The sequence below is a fragment of the Dermochelys coriacea genome, chromosome 2, assembly GCF_009764565.3.
Source record: "Dermochelys coriacea isolate rDerCor1 chromosome 2, rDerCor1.pri.v4, whole genome shotgun sequence".
Taxonomy (NCBI): Eukaryota; Metazoa; Chordata; order Testudines; family Dermochelyidae; genus Dermochelys; species Dermochelys coriacea.
In genome coordinates, this window is record NC_050069.1 from 35,457,843 (window position 1) to 35,478,409 (window position 20,567).

At 37.8% G+C, this 20,567-nt stretch overlaps 1 protein-coding gene across 4 annotated transcripts in view; it reads right to left on the minus strand.

The window, feature by feature from the left end:
• The window catches only part of ZFPM2 (zinc finger protein, FOG family member 2), a 455,190-nt gene that overhangs the window by 9,984 nt on the left and 424,639 nt on the right, over window positions 1–20,567 (minus strand). For all 4 annotated transcript variants that reach the window (XM_043507433.1, XM_038391883.2, XM_038391882.2 and 1 more), the window contains one exon: window positions 1,500–1,706. In XM_043507433.1, coding sequence (XP_043363368.1) covers window positions 1,500–1,706 — 207 coding nt within the window. The remainder of the gene's footprint in view (window positions 1–1,499; window positions 1,707–20,567) is intronic.

Sequence of the window (20,567 nt, forward strand, 5' to 3'; positions counted from 1 at the left end):
TTTGGGTATAAGCTTTCGTGGGTAAAAAACCCACTTCTTCAGATGCATGGAGTGAAAATTACAGATACAGGCATAAATATATATAGGCACATGAAGAGAAGGAGTTACCTTACAAGTGGACAACGAATGTTGAAGGCCAATTTAGGCAAGGTGGATGTAGTCCACTCTGAATAATTGATGAGAAGGTTTTTTTTTTTAATTTTGTGTAATCTGCACAAAACTTTCCGACAGAAAATTCCTGACCACCCTGACTGTTTGCAATAATAACAAGAATGCCAGCTGACTAAAGCCCATTTCGAGAAGGCAGATGATCCTGCTTTGTGTTTCCTTATATTTCAGCTTGATATTGCTGTCACTACTATCTCTCCACAGGGTACTGGTATATTTTAACTTATTTCTTTTAACAGCACGTTCACAGTAAATGTGACCAGTACAATTCTTTGCACAAAAATAAACAGCAAACTAGAAAAAATAAAGCTATTGGCAAGACATTTATAGTCTTCCAGCATTGAACCTGGTGGGATTACTCACATGAATAAGGGCTGAATCTGGACCTATTGATTCTAGTGCATCCAAACCCTGAATATTGTGTAGTGTTCTGGTCACTACTTATTGCAAAGTGTTTATAAACTACAAGAAGCACAGGGAAGTGCTACAATATAGGAACAGAAGGACCGAGTGACAAGGAAAGATTAAAAGAGCCAAATATATATCACAGGGTTAAGTGATGACTAAGGAGGAACATGATATCAGCTACCAATTTTTTGAAAGATGTCAACAGCAAGGAAGGCGAGCAATTAGGATTGTATAAGGGGTCTTAATAGCAGTAATTGGGTGAACTTAATAAACAGAATATTTAGGCTGAATGCTCTGATTCAGGAAGTTGTATGCAGTGTTGTTGTAACCCTGTTGGTCGTAGGATATTAGAGAGACAAGGTGGGTGAGGTAATATCTTTTATTGGACCAACCTCACCCACCTTGTCTCTCTGATTCAAGAAAGCACTTAGCACCTGCTTAAGTCCTGCTCTATACAGCATGTGATTATGTCCCTTTAACATCAATGGGACTTAAACACAGGCTTAAGAATCCTTCTTGAATACAGATGCTTTCATGAATTGGAGCCAATACAAAGAAGATTTCTGACAATGACCTCTATTGCATTTTGAAACAGTTTCAAAAGAGAAGTGGTAGAAGCTATTTCTATTGCTTAAGAAATGGAAAACTAGCCTGGATAAATATTAGAATATGTATTGTGTAGACCAAGCCTGCATTGACTGAAAGATGATGGACCAGGTGAGCTAAAAGGTCTTTTCATCTCTATTTTTATGATTTTCTAATTCTGTGAACAGATTTACAGAGCTTCTGTCTGAGGGAGTGCCAAACACTATCCTGTACAGCTACCATCCCAATTTTCTACATCTATTTTTGCTCTGTTAAAAAAAAGAAACATAACAAAAAACAAAACTAGAAAAAGCTATGGTACAATATTATTCACTTACTGTTGACAATAGCTGTAGGCAAAATAGATGCCATAGCAGCTTGTTGAGGGAGCAGTTGTATTGAGTCCAGCAGACGTGCAGGATACATCCCTTCTGTAAGAGTCATCTGACCGGCAGCTTGTAGCCTTGAGTCAAAATCCACAACAAAGGCAATTAGCTCTTCACCCTCAGAGATGCTCTTAGTTGTGGTACACCAAAGTTGGCCACCTATATGAAAAATAAAAAAGAAAGATTTAATTGGGAACATAAATTTGCACAAGAACTTCAAACATAGGTGCAGTGTCTTTATACCCTTTTCTAACTGGATTATTTGTGGGGAGGAGGCAGATAACTCCTGCTTTTTAAAGTTCTATTTCTATCTGTAGAAGAATTTCAAAATACTGTTAAGGAAGCCATGATAAAAATATATGCATATATTCTACAATCAGTTCAACTAAAGAACAATCACCCTAATTCACCCTTTTGTGTCCTAAGAGACTGACATTACCAGAACTCAGACACAGGCAAAGCTATTTTAATTGGCACTTTTCCAATCATTATATTTTTACTGCACTTCCTGCATATTTTTTTTCATACCACAGTTTCAGTTTTATTCCAAGTGCCTCATCCACAGCAGAATAAAAAAGCCCCAAAAGCTGCAAAGAAGAAATCAGATTTCTTCATAAGGTCATTTCCCCACTCCCTTATGTTTGCTACCATCTTTCTCTGAAAAATATTTTCTTATGTAATATTTTTCATAACATGACTGTTTTATCTCTGCTTACATTGACTGAACTTCCTGAAAAGAAGATATGCCAAAGATCTGTTTCATAAAGACTTATTCAAATAAAGGTTTGTTTAAAAGGGGAGGAAGGGGGAAACTTTCATCAAACAGAAAGATACACTAGAGCTCTGTGCTGCAAATGTCACGTGCAGTGCATTAAAAAGAAAATTAACTATGCAAGTACATTTACTAATGTATTGAATGTGATAGTGAATGCTCATTATTTAACATGTTTAGACAGGCAAAGCACTTATATTGTGTTATCTACACTCTCAGGCCTAGATACGTATCCAGTATAGTTATGCCTGAAATAATGTTGCATACTTTATATGTTATAAAGCTTTTGTTCCCCAAGGTTTTGTATATATAGCAAAAGCTATATATTGTATTCATTAGGCAAGCAAAACTGTACTCATTTTGATAAGTAATATTGCTGTGTTTATCTTTCAGCATAAACTGCCTTTTCAACTGCACTTCATTTTTTCCCCTCAAAGAGATTATAGTTTTAAAAACAACTTGTTGCAAAAATCTGGTGGAGGAGATAACAACAGTGCATGATATGCCACAGCTAAATGGAAGAATTAAGACATTGTTTTAGAGAAATCTTGGACAATTAATTAAACCAGTCTATTAGTTTTCAAAGATGAGCAAACAAAACAGCATCAGTGACAATGTGTTTCAGTGGAAAAATAAAGCTGAGCTTCCAGACCTCAAAAGTTTCAAAGCAGAAAAGTTTCTTTGCATTCAAGCTTTAGTATTACAGCAGTTGAAGGTAGCTATGAAGTTTACAAACAATTTATTGTAACAGGACCAATGTAACGTAAGGTTCACTGCTTTCCAGAATTAGGGCATGCAAAGATGCAACTCTCACCAATTTCCTTTCGAGAATAAGGAGATGAAAAGTGAAGACAGCAATACAACTATATCTACAGTTCTGGAATCCTAATAACCAACCAGGAATATGAACACTAATTACTGGATTAGTGTCTCACACTGATGTAAATCAGGAGTAAATCCACTGAAGACATTGGCGTTACACCAGTATAAACCAGTGTGAGAAGAGTATCAGACTAATGGATGTTTAATCAGCCTCTTAGATATAACAACTTTGAGCTACATGACTTTAATTTGAGGCTCTGTAACCAGCTACACTATTTTACCTGAGGACACATACATAACCTATTTGTGTGAATGGAGGGCGGAGTTACATTGATTGTGTCACACTTCTGTTTTATTCTTATTATATATGAAACTTGTAGTGTAATAATACAGTGTGTTATTATATACTTTTATAAGAACACTGTAGTATAAGGGCTTGTGCTGTAGTCTTATAATGCTATACATTTTGTATTAAAATAAATTGAAATGTGCCACAATAAGAAAACCACCTTTCTTTCCACAGCAACAATCCTGACATGCTGTATCCTGGGGAGGGGGGTGAGGGAAGGTATTGCTTACAGGGTTTCCAGCTGCAATCAGTCTGGATTAAAATCCTTGTACACCAGGAATAGGGGGCTGACTCAATATCCTTGCATCAGAGTTCCTGAGAGCCAATTAGGATTATTCCTAAGAATTATGCTCCCCCACCAATACATTTGCTCTTTCATTGTGTTATGTAGCACTTTCCATCCATAGGTATGCGGAGCAATATACTCCCCACAGTGCATGCCTGTCCCTTTCCATAGGCCGGTGCAGATGGGGATGGGTCAGGGCAATAGCCACTCTTCCCTGCCCCCAAGGGACTAAGGAGAGCACTTAGTGCAGGAACTGCAATTGTGCTGGCGCTTGGCTGCCAGCTAGGCTGGCAAGAGGTGACAGGGAAGACTTCTTGTCCTCCCTCCTCCACTGCACACCCATATGGGTCAGGCAGAATCAAGTCCTGATGGCCTGATCCAAAGCCCACTGAGGTTAATAGATAGACTCCCACTGATTTAAATGTGTTTTGGAATATGCCCTTCAGATCAGATTGTGAATGCTTTATTCACATTGATGACCAGTAACTCACTCGAGTAATCCCATTGACGCCAAGGGTGACCAATCTGGCACCAAGTGATTTGATCATTAGATCAGCCAAAGGAAGAGGCAGCATAGTTTACTGAGTCACTTGGGTAAAGTTTGTTTCAGTGAATCTGAGCTATATATCAGAATGCTGAGCCAGATCCTGAGCTGGTATAAATTGACATAGTCCTGTTAAAATCAATGGAGCTAAGCCAGTTTGCACCAGCTGAGGTTCTAACCTGGAGGCTGCCCAATGGAACGGAAAGTACAATTCCATAGCTGTTCTAAAATGATAGCTACAAAATCAGCCAAACAAAACGGAGTTAACATACATCTAGGCATCAAATCCAAGATCAACAAAAAACAATCAACAGATATTGCTTAAGTATTTATCCCCACTCCTTATTAGCTTACATTTGAATAAAAATATAATTAACTAGTTATGCAAAGAATTAGAAACGTTTATTTAATCAGAGAAAGTTGGGGAAGTGGAATAATATCATATTGTGCGAACTAGAGCAAAAATTACATTCCAACTGCATTGGCATGATTTCTTTATCAAATTGCATCACACATTGAATCAGCTATCTGATACCTTCATAGCTTCCACCAAATGGAAAGATTATTTTCGGATCTTCTTCGTCTGTCTCTTACCCTGCAAACACAAGTAACTCTTTTGCTACTTAAAATAAATCTAACTAAAACAACTTCAAGTTCTTTGAAAAGGAAAAAGATGTCCCTGAAAAACTGTGGACTTACTGTTCTTTGTAATGTTTATGATCAAGATTCTTGTGCAAACAGATCTGGTTCCTAACAGGAAGCTTATGAATCATACTCATAATTGCTGTCAAAACTGCAGTGAAGTGTACTGCAAGTTTTGATAATAAAGAATAGAGTCACAGTTCAAACTTGATTACATTTTGGAAATTCATGCTGCTCTTACAAGAATCAGTGGCCTTAAATATCTTCTTCTCCTGCCAAATTTTTCACTTGCACTTTTTATTATTTATGAAATCGGTGTCTGCACAATGTCATGCAGACCTCTGTTGATAAAGTCTAATTAAGATTAAGACAAGCCTTTTGGAAAGGATCCCATCATTAGCAGACATGATAAACACAAAAATACTCCCTACTTGTCAACCAGCAGCAATTCAGTAACCTAACAGTATTATCTGTTGCTAGGCTACAGAGCTGACAAAGCTTCAATTATATTATTCGGCCATACCTATAGAGTACAGTATAAGCAAAATGTATCTAATATAAAAGCATTTAACTTCATCCATACTATCTGCAATTCATGGCTTCTTTCAATGGCAAGAATCAGGTTAATAATTACATACCATGCTGCAAAAACCTTTGCGATGAGTTATGTTTGCAGAATTTTTTCTAATTTATCTGTATGATTGATAGACATTCACTTTGTAAAATAATAAAATGCAAGCAATGGGTAGCTGTAAACCACTAGCAGAACTACATCTGGGCTCATCAAGATATGGAACCAAGCTTAGTATAAAAATATATATAGTAAATTGAACCAATTAAATCACATTCAGATGTGGTAATACTCTGCCTTCAGTATGTAGGAGGACAGGGAGCACTGAGGAGATAGATATGTATACCACTATAAAACTTTATTTTATGTAAGATGCACATCTAGGTACATAATACAAAGCTTCTTGATTTTTCAATAGCCTCTTCATTTTCTCTCCCTATAATAAGGAAGTCAATTTTGAGATTTTATAAATAATTCAACCTTTATTTACTGTCTTTTGTATCAGTGATTTTCTCTGAAGGGGAGCTTTGAAGTGAAGGGGCTATATGGGTGGCATTGATTTTTAAGCAGAGTTCCCCATTGACTTAAAATGGGTGAAGCTCTTCTTAAAAATCAATACCAGCATATGGCCTTAACTTTGTTGCTTTTATTAGAATTAGCTTTAAAGAGCAGGTTGCTAAAAATAGTTTAACTTCCCTCTTAAAACAAAGGCAATGGCTAAATGCTGTGCAAGAACATTTTAACTGAATCATATAGGCACAAGCACTAACATCATGGTAGTGCAGCTATCTTACCCCATATATGAAAAGGAACCCACGCATTAAAAATGTACAGCCAGTCCTGCCATTTTTTTATATTTTTATCCAAAGTATTAATCAAAACTTGGTCTGCCTAACCTTTTGAATCTGGATTTTTGATTGTGTATCTTAGGTACAAGGTTAGAAAATAAATAATTGCTACTGGAACCAGTCTTCATATTTAAACAGTCTCGGAATACAAACTATTGTGCCAGTGAGTCTAAAGTATTGTTTTTGGCTGCCTATACTTTGTGCTTAGTGTTTTTGACTGTGTTATTGCAACAGCATAAGAGGCTATTTCCTGTATACATACGTTTTTATAAATGAGGGTCAGAAGACTATCAGAAGTCATTTAATCAACAGCTTGTATTAGTCTATGGACCATAATGACTTCCAGGCACAATCAGCTGAATGAAACCTCCCCCTTCTCTGAATGAAATGGTCCTATTTTACAAAAAGACATTTTTTGTTAACAGCCTTGGGGAAAAATAAGTTTGTTTATTTTATATCATCCTTGGTTTGTATTTTATTTCAAGCATTTGAGGGAAATTTGCAAATCCATAACAGGACACAATCTTTACATTTGTTTTTCTCCCCCTATGGGGTTGTGACTGTTCAGAATAATTTCCTATAGTGAGGAATGCCCCCATTTTAATATGGCACAAGTTACTGCCCAGATCTCTAATTTTCAACATTAACAGAGTACTTATATCTATATGTAGACATGTTGTTTAATAAAAATTATAATGAATTCAAATCCAATACTGTTGAAATTCTTGACAGTAGAGTAGTGCAAGGAATAGAACTTATAAATTATGTGTGCCCCTTCTTTGAAAATGCTTTGGAGGTTTCTTTGTGCATGGCAAATACAGAAGGAATATGAGGTATTGTGTGGATCCTCCTGCACAGCACCTGATAAAAGAATAAAGAGCTGTGACATATTCTTAAAACAATAGAGGAATTAAAGAGAAACAATGGGCCAGCTGCTTCATTAATACAATCAAAAGAGAGCCCAGCACAGAGGAGTCCAGATAATTAAGCACTACTCTTTTAGACTTTCTTTCTATAAGAAAATTGCTTAAAAATTATTAACTACTTCATAGTGTTAGATAGATCTATGTACTTGTTACTTAGGTTGATTAATGCCTTTTCAGTATTCTCTAATATGCCAACTCATGGTTTATACAAGTTTTGATAAAATAAGGTAAGCATAACTGATATGGATCTGTAGTATATACAGCAATAAATCAAAAGCATTTTGTGAACAGTCTTTCTGTTGATAAATAATTCTCAACATTTTAAACTGGTATGCACAAACTAAATACTTTGCAGAACACTTTTGCCATCTGAGTATTTTAATGCCAGGATTCCAACATCTCTTTAGAGAGCATCTCAACAGCCCGGCATTCAAATTTGGACTTCTCTAACAATTATAACAATATTTACAATGCTAAATTAAAATTAATGAGATGATTTCCTATGTTGTTGTATAATTTTTCCTTGTTTACCTTCAAAGGAGATTGTCAAATGATACTGACACTCTAATTTTAACTTAGCTGCGGCATATTATACTCTGCAGTATATTGATTGCAGAAATTGTAAAACCTATTATATTATATAATGTTAAAACAATAAGTAGTAAGAGCAAGCGCTCACATTCCTTGGGAGAAATGTAGTGCATTTGGCTCAAAATAAAGTGTGAAACTTGCTTTTTTTTTTAAAAAATTAATGGATGCTACAAAATAAAGAAACAATAATGCATTATATTATGCAGTCCAATAAAAGACTCACTCAACTAAACACTGGACAGCTTTGAAAGGGATGATTCCAAGATGAGTGAGTTTTAAGAAATACAATGCCAGACTGGAAATAAAGAAGAAATATACCTCTTAAGAGAATAAGGGCCTGTTCTTAATCCAAATGAACGTGAATTTTGTTACTGACTTCAGTACCAAGGACCGATCCCTTAGCAATATGATAAAAGAGTAAATGTTTAATTTGAATATAGTGCGTTCATAAAAATTTGTCACCTATTATATAGTTATTTATGCAATACAGCTTTAAAATATCTCTTCAATCCTAGGAGAGAAAAGAATCAAAACGGAAGCATTTTATGCTGAAACACTTTCAATGAGGTAGAAGTTCTTTCCTGTATGCCGCGTGACCACTGTTTAAAGAATAGTTACAATATTTCAGTAGCTCTCTTTCTTTAATACTGCAATACTGCTTGAGCTACTGAACCCCAACTGAACTGCATGTTTTAAAATCAGAACTGGTACATCTAGCAATGAGATCTGACCTCTCATTTACCTTTGCTGTCAGCTTTTATTTTTAATGCATTTGAGGATTTGTATTTGTTTCTTTCAAAGAAATACCAGAATTAAAACAACATAAAATTCCATTAGATACAGATGTAAACTACATCAATGTTCAGAAAATATTCACAGGAAAATAATGTGGTAATTTTATTGTGCCCCCTTTCCCCCGATTGAGCTGTCACAGCTTATTTACCACAGGGGGAGACAGTTAAACCCATATCCTTAGAAGTTGTGTGCATTTAAGAGGCTTATATATTCTTCTGGGACCCTCGTTCAAATCCTGAGCTAATCAGAGTGAATACATATCTTCTATTAGATGGCTGTAAAAAAGTCTTAGGTGAAATCAGTTCCTGGTGGATGACACTCCACAGAACAAAAACTATTAAATATTTGGCACAAATGGCAATAGTTACTTAAAAGGCCTGAATGAAACTGAAAACTGAAATATCCTCAGATATCCACCAGAAGTTGGGTCTGCTGCTAGGGGATGAAAATGAGGTGCTGCCACAAATGCTAAACCCGTTATATTTCCTTAATTCAGCATAAACACTAACAATGAGCTGAAGGAATTCTTTTACAGGTACAGCAACTATTACTTTTCTCAGGGCATTACTTTTTGTCCATATTACTCTATATTTAGGGATACACCTTCCTTACCCCTTTGAAGGAACATCAATTGGGTATTAAAAAAGGAACATATCAGTATTCATGAGCTAGAAATCATAGAATCATAGAATTGGAAGGGACCTTCATAGATCATGTAGTCCCATCCCCTGCACTGAAGCAGGACTAAGTATTATCTAGAAAATCATTAAAGAACAGTGAACGATGTAATATGGCCCTGCCATATGCATTAACACCCCTCCTCCCCAATCATGAAGCCCAGACTTTGGAGGCACACTGCCTCAGCAAACTCCTCCACCCTTTGATGCCTTACAGCAACAAGTGGACTGAAGCCCTTCACAGAATTTCCCAGGAGAAGAAGCCATTTAAGACAATCGCAGGAATGAGACTCAGCCGCCTTTGTCAGTAGCAACAGGGTTCAGGGAGAGAGGATTAGCTGATGAGCCCCACTATACTAGAGGTAGGTCTTAAGTTGCACGTTTCCAGAATCCCTACCTTCCCTGCCAGCAGAGCCATAAGATGGCCCTTTTTTACCCTTAGGAAACTGACGATGCCAGGAGTTCTGGAGGTGGTGTGCTGTTTTGTGGAGCTGGATGACTCCTAGTGGGAGCAGATTTGGGAAAGACCGATAAGGAGGTTAGAGAGTGGGCATGCCCTGGTGACACATTCACAAGTCTGCACTGAGGGAAATCAGAGCACATCGTATAACTTTTCAAATGACTTTCTCCACTCTTGCGCCTGACTCCTGTAGGGATCTGCCATTGCCCCTTGGACAGCTGTAGAGTGAATGTGGCAGGTACTTAAGGAGGAGGAGGAAGGTTTACGTAGAGGGAGAAGGCCCATCACCTTAGGAAGCTGTGAGGATAGTTGTATTTTTTTAAAAATGTTAAGTAGAGGGGCAGCTGGGATAGTCTTCTACGGAATGGGGAAAACAAAAAAACACAAACAAATAAATAATAGGCTGTGGGCTGCGTCACTTTTTCCAGAGGATAGCAATGATAAGGGAGGTCAGGAGACTGTGGATTAATTGGAATTTTAATAAATTTTAATAACCCCCCATTCAACATCTGGAACCATTAAGTTGTGCACACTGTAACTATGCAATGTGCTTTTTGGACTTGACTTCCCTTCTCCACCTGTTTGTTACACTTATTTGTTGAATCTTTTCTTTAATGAGGTCCTAATCCGAAAATGAGTGCCACACAGAGTTCACTTCAAGATCAGGCTGTAAATTGATGAGATTGCTCACAGTGTGTAAATTTAAACATATACGTAAGTTTTTTTAGGGTCGTGGACTGAGTTTACAAATTCTTCAAAGCAGGAGTTGTAGTTCCTCTAGATCTGTATAGTGCCTTGCATTATAGCTTCCTCATCCTGACTGAGGACTTTTAGGCACTCCCATAACATAGATAACAATAATGAAATAGAACCAGTTTTCCTAAAAAAGATTACAGTGACTTCTGCTCCTATTTACAGGATTAAGGGGCACTGTACGAACCACAAAGACAAGGAGGCTCCTCTTTATGCATTTACATCATGGGAAAAATTTGCTCCCACTGAAGACACTGGATGATTTTCTTTGACTGCAGGATCAGGGAGCAGGATCATATGACATTCCAGTGGTTAATCTCTAAAAAGACAGCTAAGTGAAAAGACATTTATAAGGAGACTTTCAGGTCAAATTTGTTCCCAAATTTAATTCTTATACAAATATTCTTTTGCAAAACTGTAGAATATTAAAAATCTTCCGTTAAAAAATTCCAAAAGTTAAAATCAAAATACTCCCAAAATACATAAGCATTCCCCAGCTGTGTCTGAAATGCAAACACTGTAGTATTGACCTTTGCATGAAACCTGGAAGTGTGAAGGACTACAAATGATGAAAAACAAAGATGAAAGTGACTAGTTTATTTCATTAACAATCTGTGTGAAATGCCAAAAATAAACAAGTACCATAAACTGTAAACAGTATGTTATTTCCATCTAATAATCTAATAATTAGTAATGTAGGGCCAAAGCTAGTGAAGTAAACAGGAACAAGATTGAACTCATTAGGCTCAAAATATTTTTAAATTATTTTAATCAGACAGTATCCCTTAAAATTATGATCAGAGACAAATGAAATAAATTAGGACACATAATATTGATTAGCTATTAGACAGGATTCTGCACTGGGTGATTTTTTCAAAATAGGCTTTATAACAAATACCAATTTACTGAGCATCATACAGGTGCATAGAAGCTGCCAATCTGACTGGCGGCATGGTCAGCATGATTTCGAAATGACCAGGGAAGAAATGACTGTATACCCCAAAGGCAAGCTGTCAAAATTGAGGCTGCAGCTGATAAACTGATTACAAAGCTGCTTACGACTTTGCTTGTAAACAAAAGCATTTATCAACTAATAATTTGCAATAAACTGATGTAACTCCCAGCTGAGCCCCAAACTGTAATTGTCTTTACCATCTGCCTATTAAAATACCATTCTTCATCACTATACAGGAACAGAAGGGAGAAATCTCCAACTACTACATAACTTGCATGCTTATAAATAATCTGTGAGCATTCCACACTTTCATTATTGCTGCGGGGTTTGTACACTTAATTTCTGTCTTTCGGTGCTTATGAGTGCTCCCAAATGGCAAAAAAAGTAATAAATACTGCCTGATGCTAAAGAAAAAGAATTATATAAGTTCATCATACTCTGCTGTTCCTTAATTTTTTCTCTTTTTGCCACTCCATAGGAATTTCCTGATGGATGCCCCTCAAGCACACACCTTACAAATGAAACTCTGAACTCCTTTTCAGCTTGTCATTTTCCATTACCCTTTCTTTCTTATACATTCATTTCTTCAAGTGGTGCATTTGCTTCAACAGGGCGTCAGTTAAAACATGTTGGTTCCCTGTGGTGTGTTTGCAAGGGTTTGTGGGATCCTGCAGGGATTGTGTAGAACTACAGAGACAGTTTGAAAAGCATTTTGCAGGGCCCCATGGTGCGACTTCCTGAAATTGAGGTGAGTTTGCCCCTCTCTTCTTCAAGCTCTTTGCATTCTTAATCCTGAGAAAAGTGCAGACTTTCAGTGAATTTCAGAATCGATAGAATCAGATGTTCTAATGCTAGATGAGTGTTAGATGCCTTTTGTTAGATGCCTAAACTATTCAATTGTGTCAGAGGGAGAAACCAGGACACACTGATAATTTGCAGAGAATGACAACTTCGCAAGATGCCTCTGCATTAAAAACTTAATTTGACAGAAACATACCATGATTTAGTGCCATCCACATGATCAAATATTTCTCCAACCTGTAACATGGACCACCCAAAGTTATAAATGCAAATTGTGGCAATGAACTACAATTTGTTCAAAAAATGAGGCTTCTTTAGAGGTTTCTACTGGGAAAGCACAGCTGGTTTCACTGCATTTTTATTTGTATGAACTTTCCAGCCCCAACTGAAATAATCTGTTCAGTAGGGTTGACCGGCTCTTCAGTCTAGCAGAGAAAGCTATAACCCAATCCAATGAGTGGAACCTGAAGCTAGAGAAATTCAGACTGGAAATAAGGTGTGAGGGTAATTAACCATCGGAGCAATTTACCAGGGGTCATGGTGGATCTCCATCACTGACACTTTTTAAATCAGATTGGATGTCTTTGATAAAAGATATGCTCTAAGAATTATTTTGGAAGTTCTATGGTATTATATAGGAAGTCAGACTAGATAATCACAATGGTCCTTCTGGCCTTGGAATCTATGAATCTATGAACCTGCTCCCACTTATGTGAATGGGAAAACATCTTATTGACTTCAATGGGTGCAAAACAGGAACTTGAAAAAGGAATAAAAAGATGCCTAACCTGATGATAACCTCATAGGGATGATATCTGATAGTTTTTACTGCCTACTGCTCACAGTGTACAACTAGGCAATTGCCAGACACAAGAGAATGCACTTTTCCCAAAGAGCTCAGAATCTAAGGACTTGATCTTGTCAACACACATGCATGTAACTTTGCACATTTAATAGTCCCACTGAACTGTGGGACTATTCACATGCATTATTCACACTTTATGTGTTTACAGGACTGGGGCCTAAACGACCAAGAATCAGATACCAATACATGCATGGAAGATAGGGAAAAGGGTACGACATACAAGTAAGTAAAGAGGTCACATGTGATAGGTGAAGGACTTGACAGTGCAAAGTATAGCTAGCGTCATACAGTTTGTTTTTTCTGTATGTTGTGCGGACAAATGACTGCAAAGAACTCACCACTACAGCGATGAGCATAACGGAAAGCCTATAATAAATCAATTAATAAATAATGTAAGGATTATGCACAGGAGTAAGTGATGCAAGATTGGGACCATAATGATTATGGAGTTGTACAGTTATGTTACAAACAATAAAAAGTTGGAAAATTAAAGTTTAGACTGAGAGGTCTCTTGATGTATGCTGCTGTATATGTTTTTAAAATAAAATCGATTAGGGATGGAGTAGCCTAACCTAAATAGTAACTTTGAACTTCTAGAGTTCGTCATTTAAAAACTTGAAGTTAACGGGAATTTTGTCTGGATAATCAATGAAGAGTTTGTGGTTTGACACTTATGATATTTAGACCTTGGTTTGTATTTCATTTTCTGTTTACTTAAAAATTCCAGAGAACTATGCGTTTTATTTATGCAAAGGTATTATATCGCGTACAGATTTTAACATGTAGTTTTATATTAAATTGATAAAAGAATTGATCCAATTGTATGTTGGCGATTTGGTGATTACAGTATTCTAAGTTTTTAAATAGAAATAATTATTTAATAAACAAGCCTATTGTATGAATGTTTTTTCAAATGTGTGCTCTTCCTTTACCTAATGGATCATTGAAGATTACTGAATATATATGAATTTAGGCACATATCTAATACAGTTCTTGAGTAGCTATATTTTATGTCTAAATTTAAATTATTCTCTCTTTTTATTTAAAACCATCACCATAGAAATAAGTAATGTATGGAATATTTTCCTGCCAAATGTAATTATTTTTTAAAATTCAGTATTTTAATGCCATAGAATAATGGTTTAAAAGAGATTATCTGAAACCAATACATCCATTTTTTCATATCTTTTAGAAAACTATTTTTTTTTAAAAAATTGGTAGAATAGTAATTGCTAAGCCAATTTTTTCATACCAAATAAATTACCAGAAGCAGATTTTTTAAAGCAATTCTCAGACCACATCACAATAAGACTTGTAACGGGAGAATGTTATAATCACCCTTAGCTATAATTTTTGCTCTTCTTGTTGGCAATCATTTGCATATACTCCCGGTTCAGTAATGATTCTAGTGGTCAGTTCCTGAGGAATGTCAGTTAGTATACAAGAAGGCCACTGGAAAAATACACAGATTGCCAGCAGATGGCACTCTATGCATAGCATGAACACTTTTCTGGTGGGGAGGGAAGAAAAGGAAACTATTATTTATTTAATTTTACCTGCTTTGAACATTTTACATTGTTGCACCCAGGTTAATAAAATGGGAGATTTCAGTCAGTTTGATTGAACACTCTTGAACCCTTTATATACTATACTGTCATGCTTGATGCTTGTCTAGTACCTTTAACAATGGGTCATATTTTTGTGTCGTAACAGCGAAACAGAAGGATTCACACTATCTGACCTGAAGGTATAGGATGCTAAAGTGCTAAAGAGTGATAGGTGTACTAGTAAGCTGTATAAGAGAGTTACATCTCACTGTTTAGATACCACAGTGAGGGACTAATTGGAAATACTTAAATAAACAGAGACAGATCTGTGTCTAAAGAAGAATGTAAGTGCATTGGAACAAATCTAAATGAACAAATTATCAGAAAGAAGCATAAAAACAAAAATATTGTAATTTGAAATCTTATTAATTCATTTAAAGGGACAGTCAGGGAAATCTCCCTTGTCCTTCAAGAGGTCATGTTACTAATTCTTTAAAGCTGAACAAACCCCCTAGCAGCACATTCATGCAACATTTGACTTTCTCAGATACACAAATATTCTAAAAAAATCAATAAATTAGGGAACTGAATTGCCTAGTTGACATGGATTTCGTTAAACTTGAATTTTCAGAGAAATGATAGAGCACCATATGTAAAAAGTTTTCTGAAAATACATTAGTTGTCATAACAGTGTTACAAAGAGATCCGTGATGGACACCAAAGCTGCCAGGAAAGTAATGTTTATTTCTACATAAAAAAATTGGACTATAATATTTAACCAGTCAAACATGACCAGGTAATAGACCAGAATCCATGTCAGAAAAGTGGTGTAACTATTGTGCCCTATTGATCCTGATCCTGTGTTTTTCAAACCGCATAGCAGGACATGTCTTCAGAAGCTGAGCTGTGGAATATGTTGAGCTATGGAAAGGCAATCCAGCACCAGGTTTTTAGGTCACTGGCTACCAATGTGTTTAGTGCAGATCTCCTTTTGCACACAGATCAACTGCCTTAGCAATAGCATTTCTCCTTTTCTTTTGGTCTCTATGGAGGGCTACCTGCTGATCTAGAGAACTGTGTGAGACCACGGGGTGATTAGTGGGCAGGCCAGGGGAATAGCAGATAAACAGATCATCAAGCCATTGATACATGGAGTCTTCCCTGAGCTGTGCTGTATTATCATCCCAGAGCCACCTTCCCTGAGTTGGGAACCCTCTTATAAGGGAGAGCTGTGGGGAACCACCAACTGGGGAGGCTCCATCATTGCAGCTCCATGGGGAGCTTGTCAGGACTGCTGGGGACTCAGAGCCTAACAATGCAGTGCTGCAAGCACAGGAAACAGCATACAAGTTCAGGACCCATATATTCTCATCCAGCATATTGGTCTGCCACTAGCTATTTACTGTTGTTTATTTTCCCTGTATAAAATCAAATTAAATAAAGGGGGTAGTTGTTGCACTCATTCCAGTGGGACTTTGGGTGCAGTATAGGAACAATACTTAGTACTGTACTACTACATTATATTGTTACATAGAAAGACATTCTGAGTAGCAAGAATTATGTATTATGTTATAATAATTATGTTATACAGAGCAGCTCATGATCCTGTATTACAATCTCAAGTATCCCATGTAGTTTATACTACAGTGAGTAAATCAAAGGATATGAAATATATACATTAAAAGTAAAATAGCATTAAAGGATGCTTTGGGTTAGGTTTTAACTGCATGACTCCCACTTAAGTAAAGGCAGTCATTCTTTGTGCAAGTCTTGAAAATTTACCTCTTAGCATCTCGTATAAATAAAAAAGGAATTCAGTGAAAAGGACACAGTGTTCCCAAATGAGCTGCCTCGTAGAAGAGTCAGTGATTTTATACTGAGGTAGAATTCTCCCAGATGCAGAGGGCTAACCCAGAGTTCTGCCCCTTGCTGGGGACCGCATAGAAGCTTCAGTAGCTGTGTAGAGCCTATGTGTACCCTGTATGAAGCAGACAGTCCCCACCTTGCTCAGGTTTTAGTTTATATCAGTGATTTAAGAGTGGTCCCATCAAGGTTTGAGCCATCTCCTTTGAAAAGGAGACTTTTTATGTTGCAGAAGAACTGGTACTCACTGGTTTCAGAGTAGCAGCCGTGTTAGTCTGTATTCGCAAAAAAGAAAAGGAGTACTTGTGGCACCTTAGAGACTAACAAATTTATTAGAGCATAAGCTTTCGTGAGCTACAGCTCACTCATCGGATGCATTTGGTGGAAAAAACAGAGGAGAGATTTATATACACACACACAGAGAACATAAAACAATGGGTTTATCATACACACTGTAAGGAGAGTGATCACTTAAGATAAGCCATCACCAGCAGCAGGGGGGGGAAAGGAGGAAAACCTTTCATGGTGACAAGCAAGGTAGGCTAATTCCAGCAGTTAACAAGAATATCAGAGGAACAGTGGGGGGTGGGGTGGGGTGGGAGAAATACCATGGGGAAATAGAAAAGGAGTACCCGTGGCACCTTAGAGACTATGCATGGGGAAATAGTTTTACTTTGTGTAATGACTCATCCATTCCCAGTCTCTATTCAAGCCCAAGTTAATTGTATCCAGTTTGCAAATTAATTCCAATTCAGCAGTCTCTCGTTGGAGTCTGTTTTTTGAAGCTTTTTTGTTGAAGGATAGCCACTTTCAGGTCTGTAATCGAGTGACCGGAGAGATTGAAGTGTTCTCTGACTGGTTTTTGAATGTTATAATTCTTGACGTCCGATTTGTGTCCATTCATTCTTTTACGTAGAGACTGTCCAGTTTGGCCAATGTACATGGCAGAGGGGCATGTGCTGGCACATGATGGCATATATCACATTGGTAGATGCGACAGGTGAACGAGCCTCTGATAGTGTGGCTGATGTGATTAGGCCCTATGATGGTATCCCCTGAATAGATATGTGGACAGAGTTGGCAACGGGCTTTGTTGCAAGGATAGGTTCCTGGGTTAGTGGTTCTGTTGTGTGGTGTATGGTTGCTGATGAGTATTTGCTTCAGATTGGGGGGCTGTCTGTAAGCAAGGACTGGCCTGTCTCCCAAGATCTTGAGAGTGATGGGTCGTCCTTCAGGATAGGTTGTAGATCCTTGATGAAGGGTTGGAGAGGTTTTAGTTGGGGGCTGAAGGTGATGGCTAGTGGCGTTCTGTTGTTTTCTTTGTTGGGCCTGTCCTGTAGTAGGTGACTTCTGGGTACTCTTCTGGCTCTGTCAATCTGTTTCTTCACTTCAGCAGGTGGGTATTGTAGTTGTAGGAATGCATGATAGAGATCTTGTAGGTGTTTGTCTCTGTCTGAGGGGTTGGAGCAAATGCGGTTATATCGTAGCGCTTGGCTGTAGACAATGGATCGAGTGGTATGATCTGGATGAAAGCTAGAGGCATGTAGGTAGGAATAGCGGTCAGTAGATTTCTGATATAGGGTGGTGTTTATGTGACCATCGCTTATTAGCACCGTAGTGTCCAGGAAGTGGATCTCTTGTGTGGACTGGTCCAGGCTGAGGTTGATGGTGGGATGGAAATTATTGAAATCATGGTGAAATTCCTCAAGAGCTTCTTTTCCATGAGTCCAGATGATGAAGATGTCATCAATGTAGCTGTCATGCATTCCTACAACTACAATACCCCCCTGCTGAAGTGAAGAAACAGATTGACAGAGCCAGAAGAGTACCCAGAAGTCACTTACTACAGGACAGGCCCAACAAAGAAAACAACAGAACGCCACTAGCCATCACCTTCAGCCCCCAACTAACACCTCTCCAACACATCATCAAGGATCTACAACCTATCCTGAAGGACGACCCATCACTCTCACAGATCTTGGGAGACAGGCCAGTCCTTGCTTACAGACAGCCCCCAATCTGAAGCAAATACTCACCAGCAACCACACACCACACAACAGAAACACTAACCCAGGAACCTATCCTTGCAACAAAGCCCGTTGCCAACTCTGTCCACATATCTATTCAGGGGATACCATCATAGGGCCTAATCACATCAGCCACACTATCAGAGGCTCCTTCGCCTGCGCATCTACCAATGTGATATATGCCATCATGTGCCAGCAATGCCCCTCTGCCATGTACATTGGCCAAACTGGACAGTCTCTACGTAAAAGAATGAATGGACGCAAATCATACGTCAAGAATTATAACATTCAAAAACCAGTTGGAGAACACTTCAATCTCTCTGGTCACTCGATCACAGACCTAAGAGTGGCTATCCTTCAACAAAAAGCTTCAAAAACAGACTCCAACGAGAGGACTGCTGAATTGGAATTAATTTGCAAACTGGATTACAATAACTTGGGCTTGAATAGAGACTGGGAATGGATGAGTCATTACACAAAGTAAAACTATTTCCCATGGTATTTCTCCCCCCCCACCCCACGCCCCACTGTTCCTCTGATATTCTTGTTAACTGCTGGAATTAGCCTACCTTGCTTGTCACCCTGAAGGTTTTCTCCTTTCCCCCCCTGCTGCTGGTGATGGCTTATCTTAAGTGATCACTCTCCTTACAGTGTGTATGATAAACCCATTGTTTCGTGTTCTCTGTATGTGTGTATATAATCTCTCCTCGTTTTTTCCACTAAATGCATCGATGAAGTGAGCTGTAGCTCACGAAGCTTATGCTCTAATAATTTGTTAGTCTCTAAGGTGCCACAAGTACTCCTTTTCTTTTGGTAATCACTATAACTCAAGCCTCCCGGGGGTGCTTGAAAAATCTAACCTGCTATTAAAGCCATACACTGATGTAGGCCTAATCCACTACCATCCAAAGATTCATACTAATACTCCCCATCCAAAGATTGATCTTCATACTTCACTGGCCAATGTTATTTGTGGCTAAATATTATCTATGAATATCCTCCTGATTACCCAGGACAAAGTATAATGAACATCTTGGAACTTCTTTGAGGTAGGAAACTGCCAACAATCTGGCACAATGCAAAAGTGTAATTCATCATTGCCCTAACCACATATAACTCAGAACAAAAGACTGAATGAAGTTTAGTGAACACCAGCCTGTTGATAGGCAGTGAAACTCACAGAATCTACAAGCCGCTGGAGATGCTTCCATATTTTGCATTTTTTGTTCTGTCACAAGTTAGCCCACATGTGGACAACCATCGCATCCACATCTCAGAAGCACTAAATGCTCCAGTGTTTTTCTGTTAGACTCTGTCGCCCTGGCCTTGAGAGGATAGTCCCATACCATCCTATTTTAAAAATGTGTCCTCACAGTTCTTATTTATGCCAGAGTTTTACTGAGACACTGGAAAGACCATCACTTTGGAGTGGAAATTGGATTTAGAATATACTTTCATAATGGAAGATGTTGTAAAAGAGATGGTTTGGACCCATTCCCAGTCCTTACAGATGCTGTAAGACATCACACTATAAAATGTCTTTCAGCTTCACATCTTGTTTTAGGTCTATATCTTACCACCTAGTTGATCCTCATTGGTACCTTCTCCCCCTCACACTCTGATTAACTCTCTTTTTTCATTCCTTTCATTTCTGTTTTTCAATAATCTTCTTTTCTTCATATTCTCTCTTATCCTTCCTCCTTCTCAGTTTTAATTTCACACATACTGATATGCTATTCATCAATGATTGTTAACAACAATCCAGGAAATGACACACACAAATTGTAACACAAACACCATGTGCAATGTGTCTGCTATCACCACAATTTCATGAGACGCTTGGCCCTTACTAGAATTCTCTCAAACCCCTTACATTGACCCGATTGTCTGGATGATGTCTGGCTAAAAAGGAAAGCTCTTCATTAT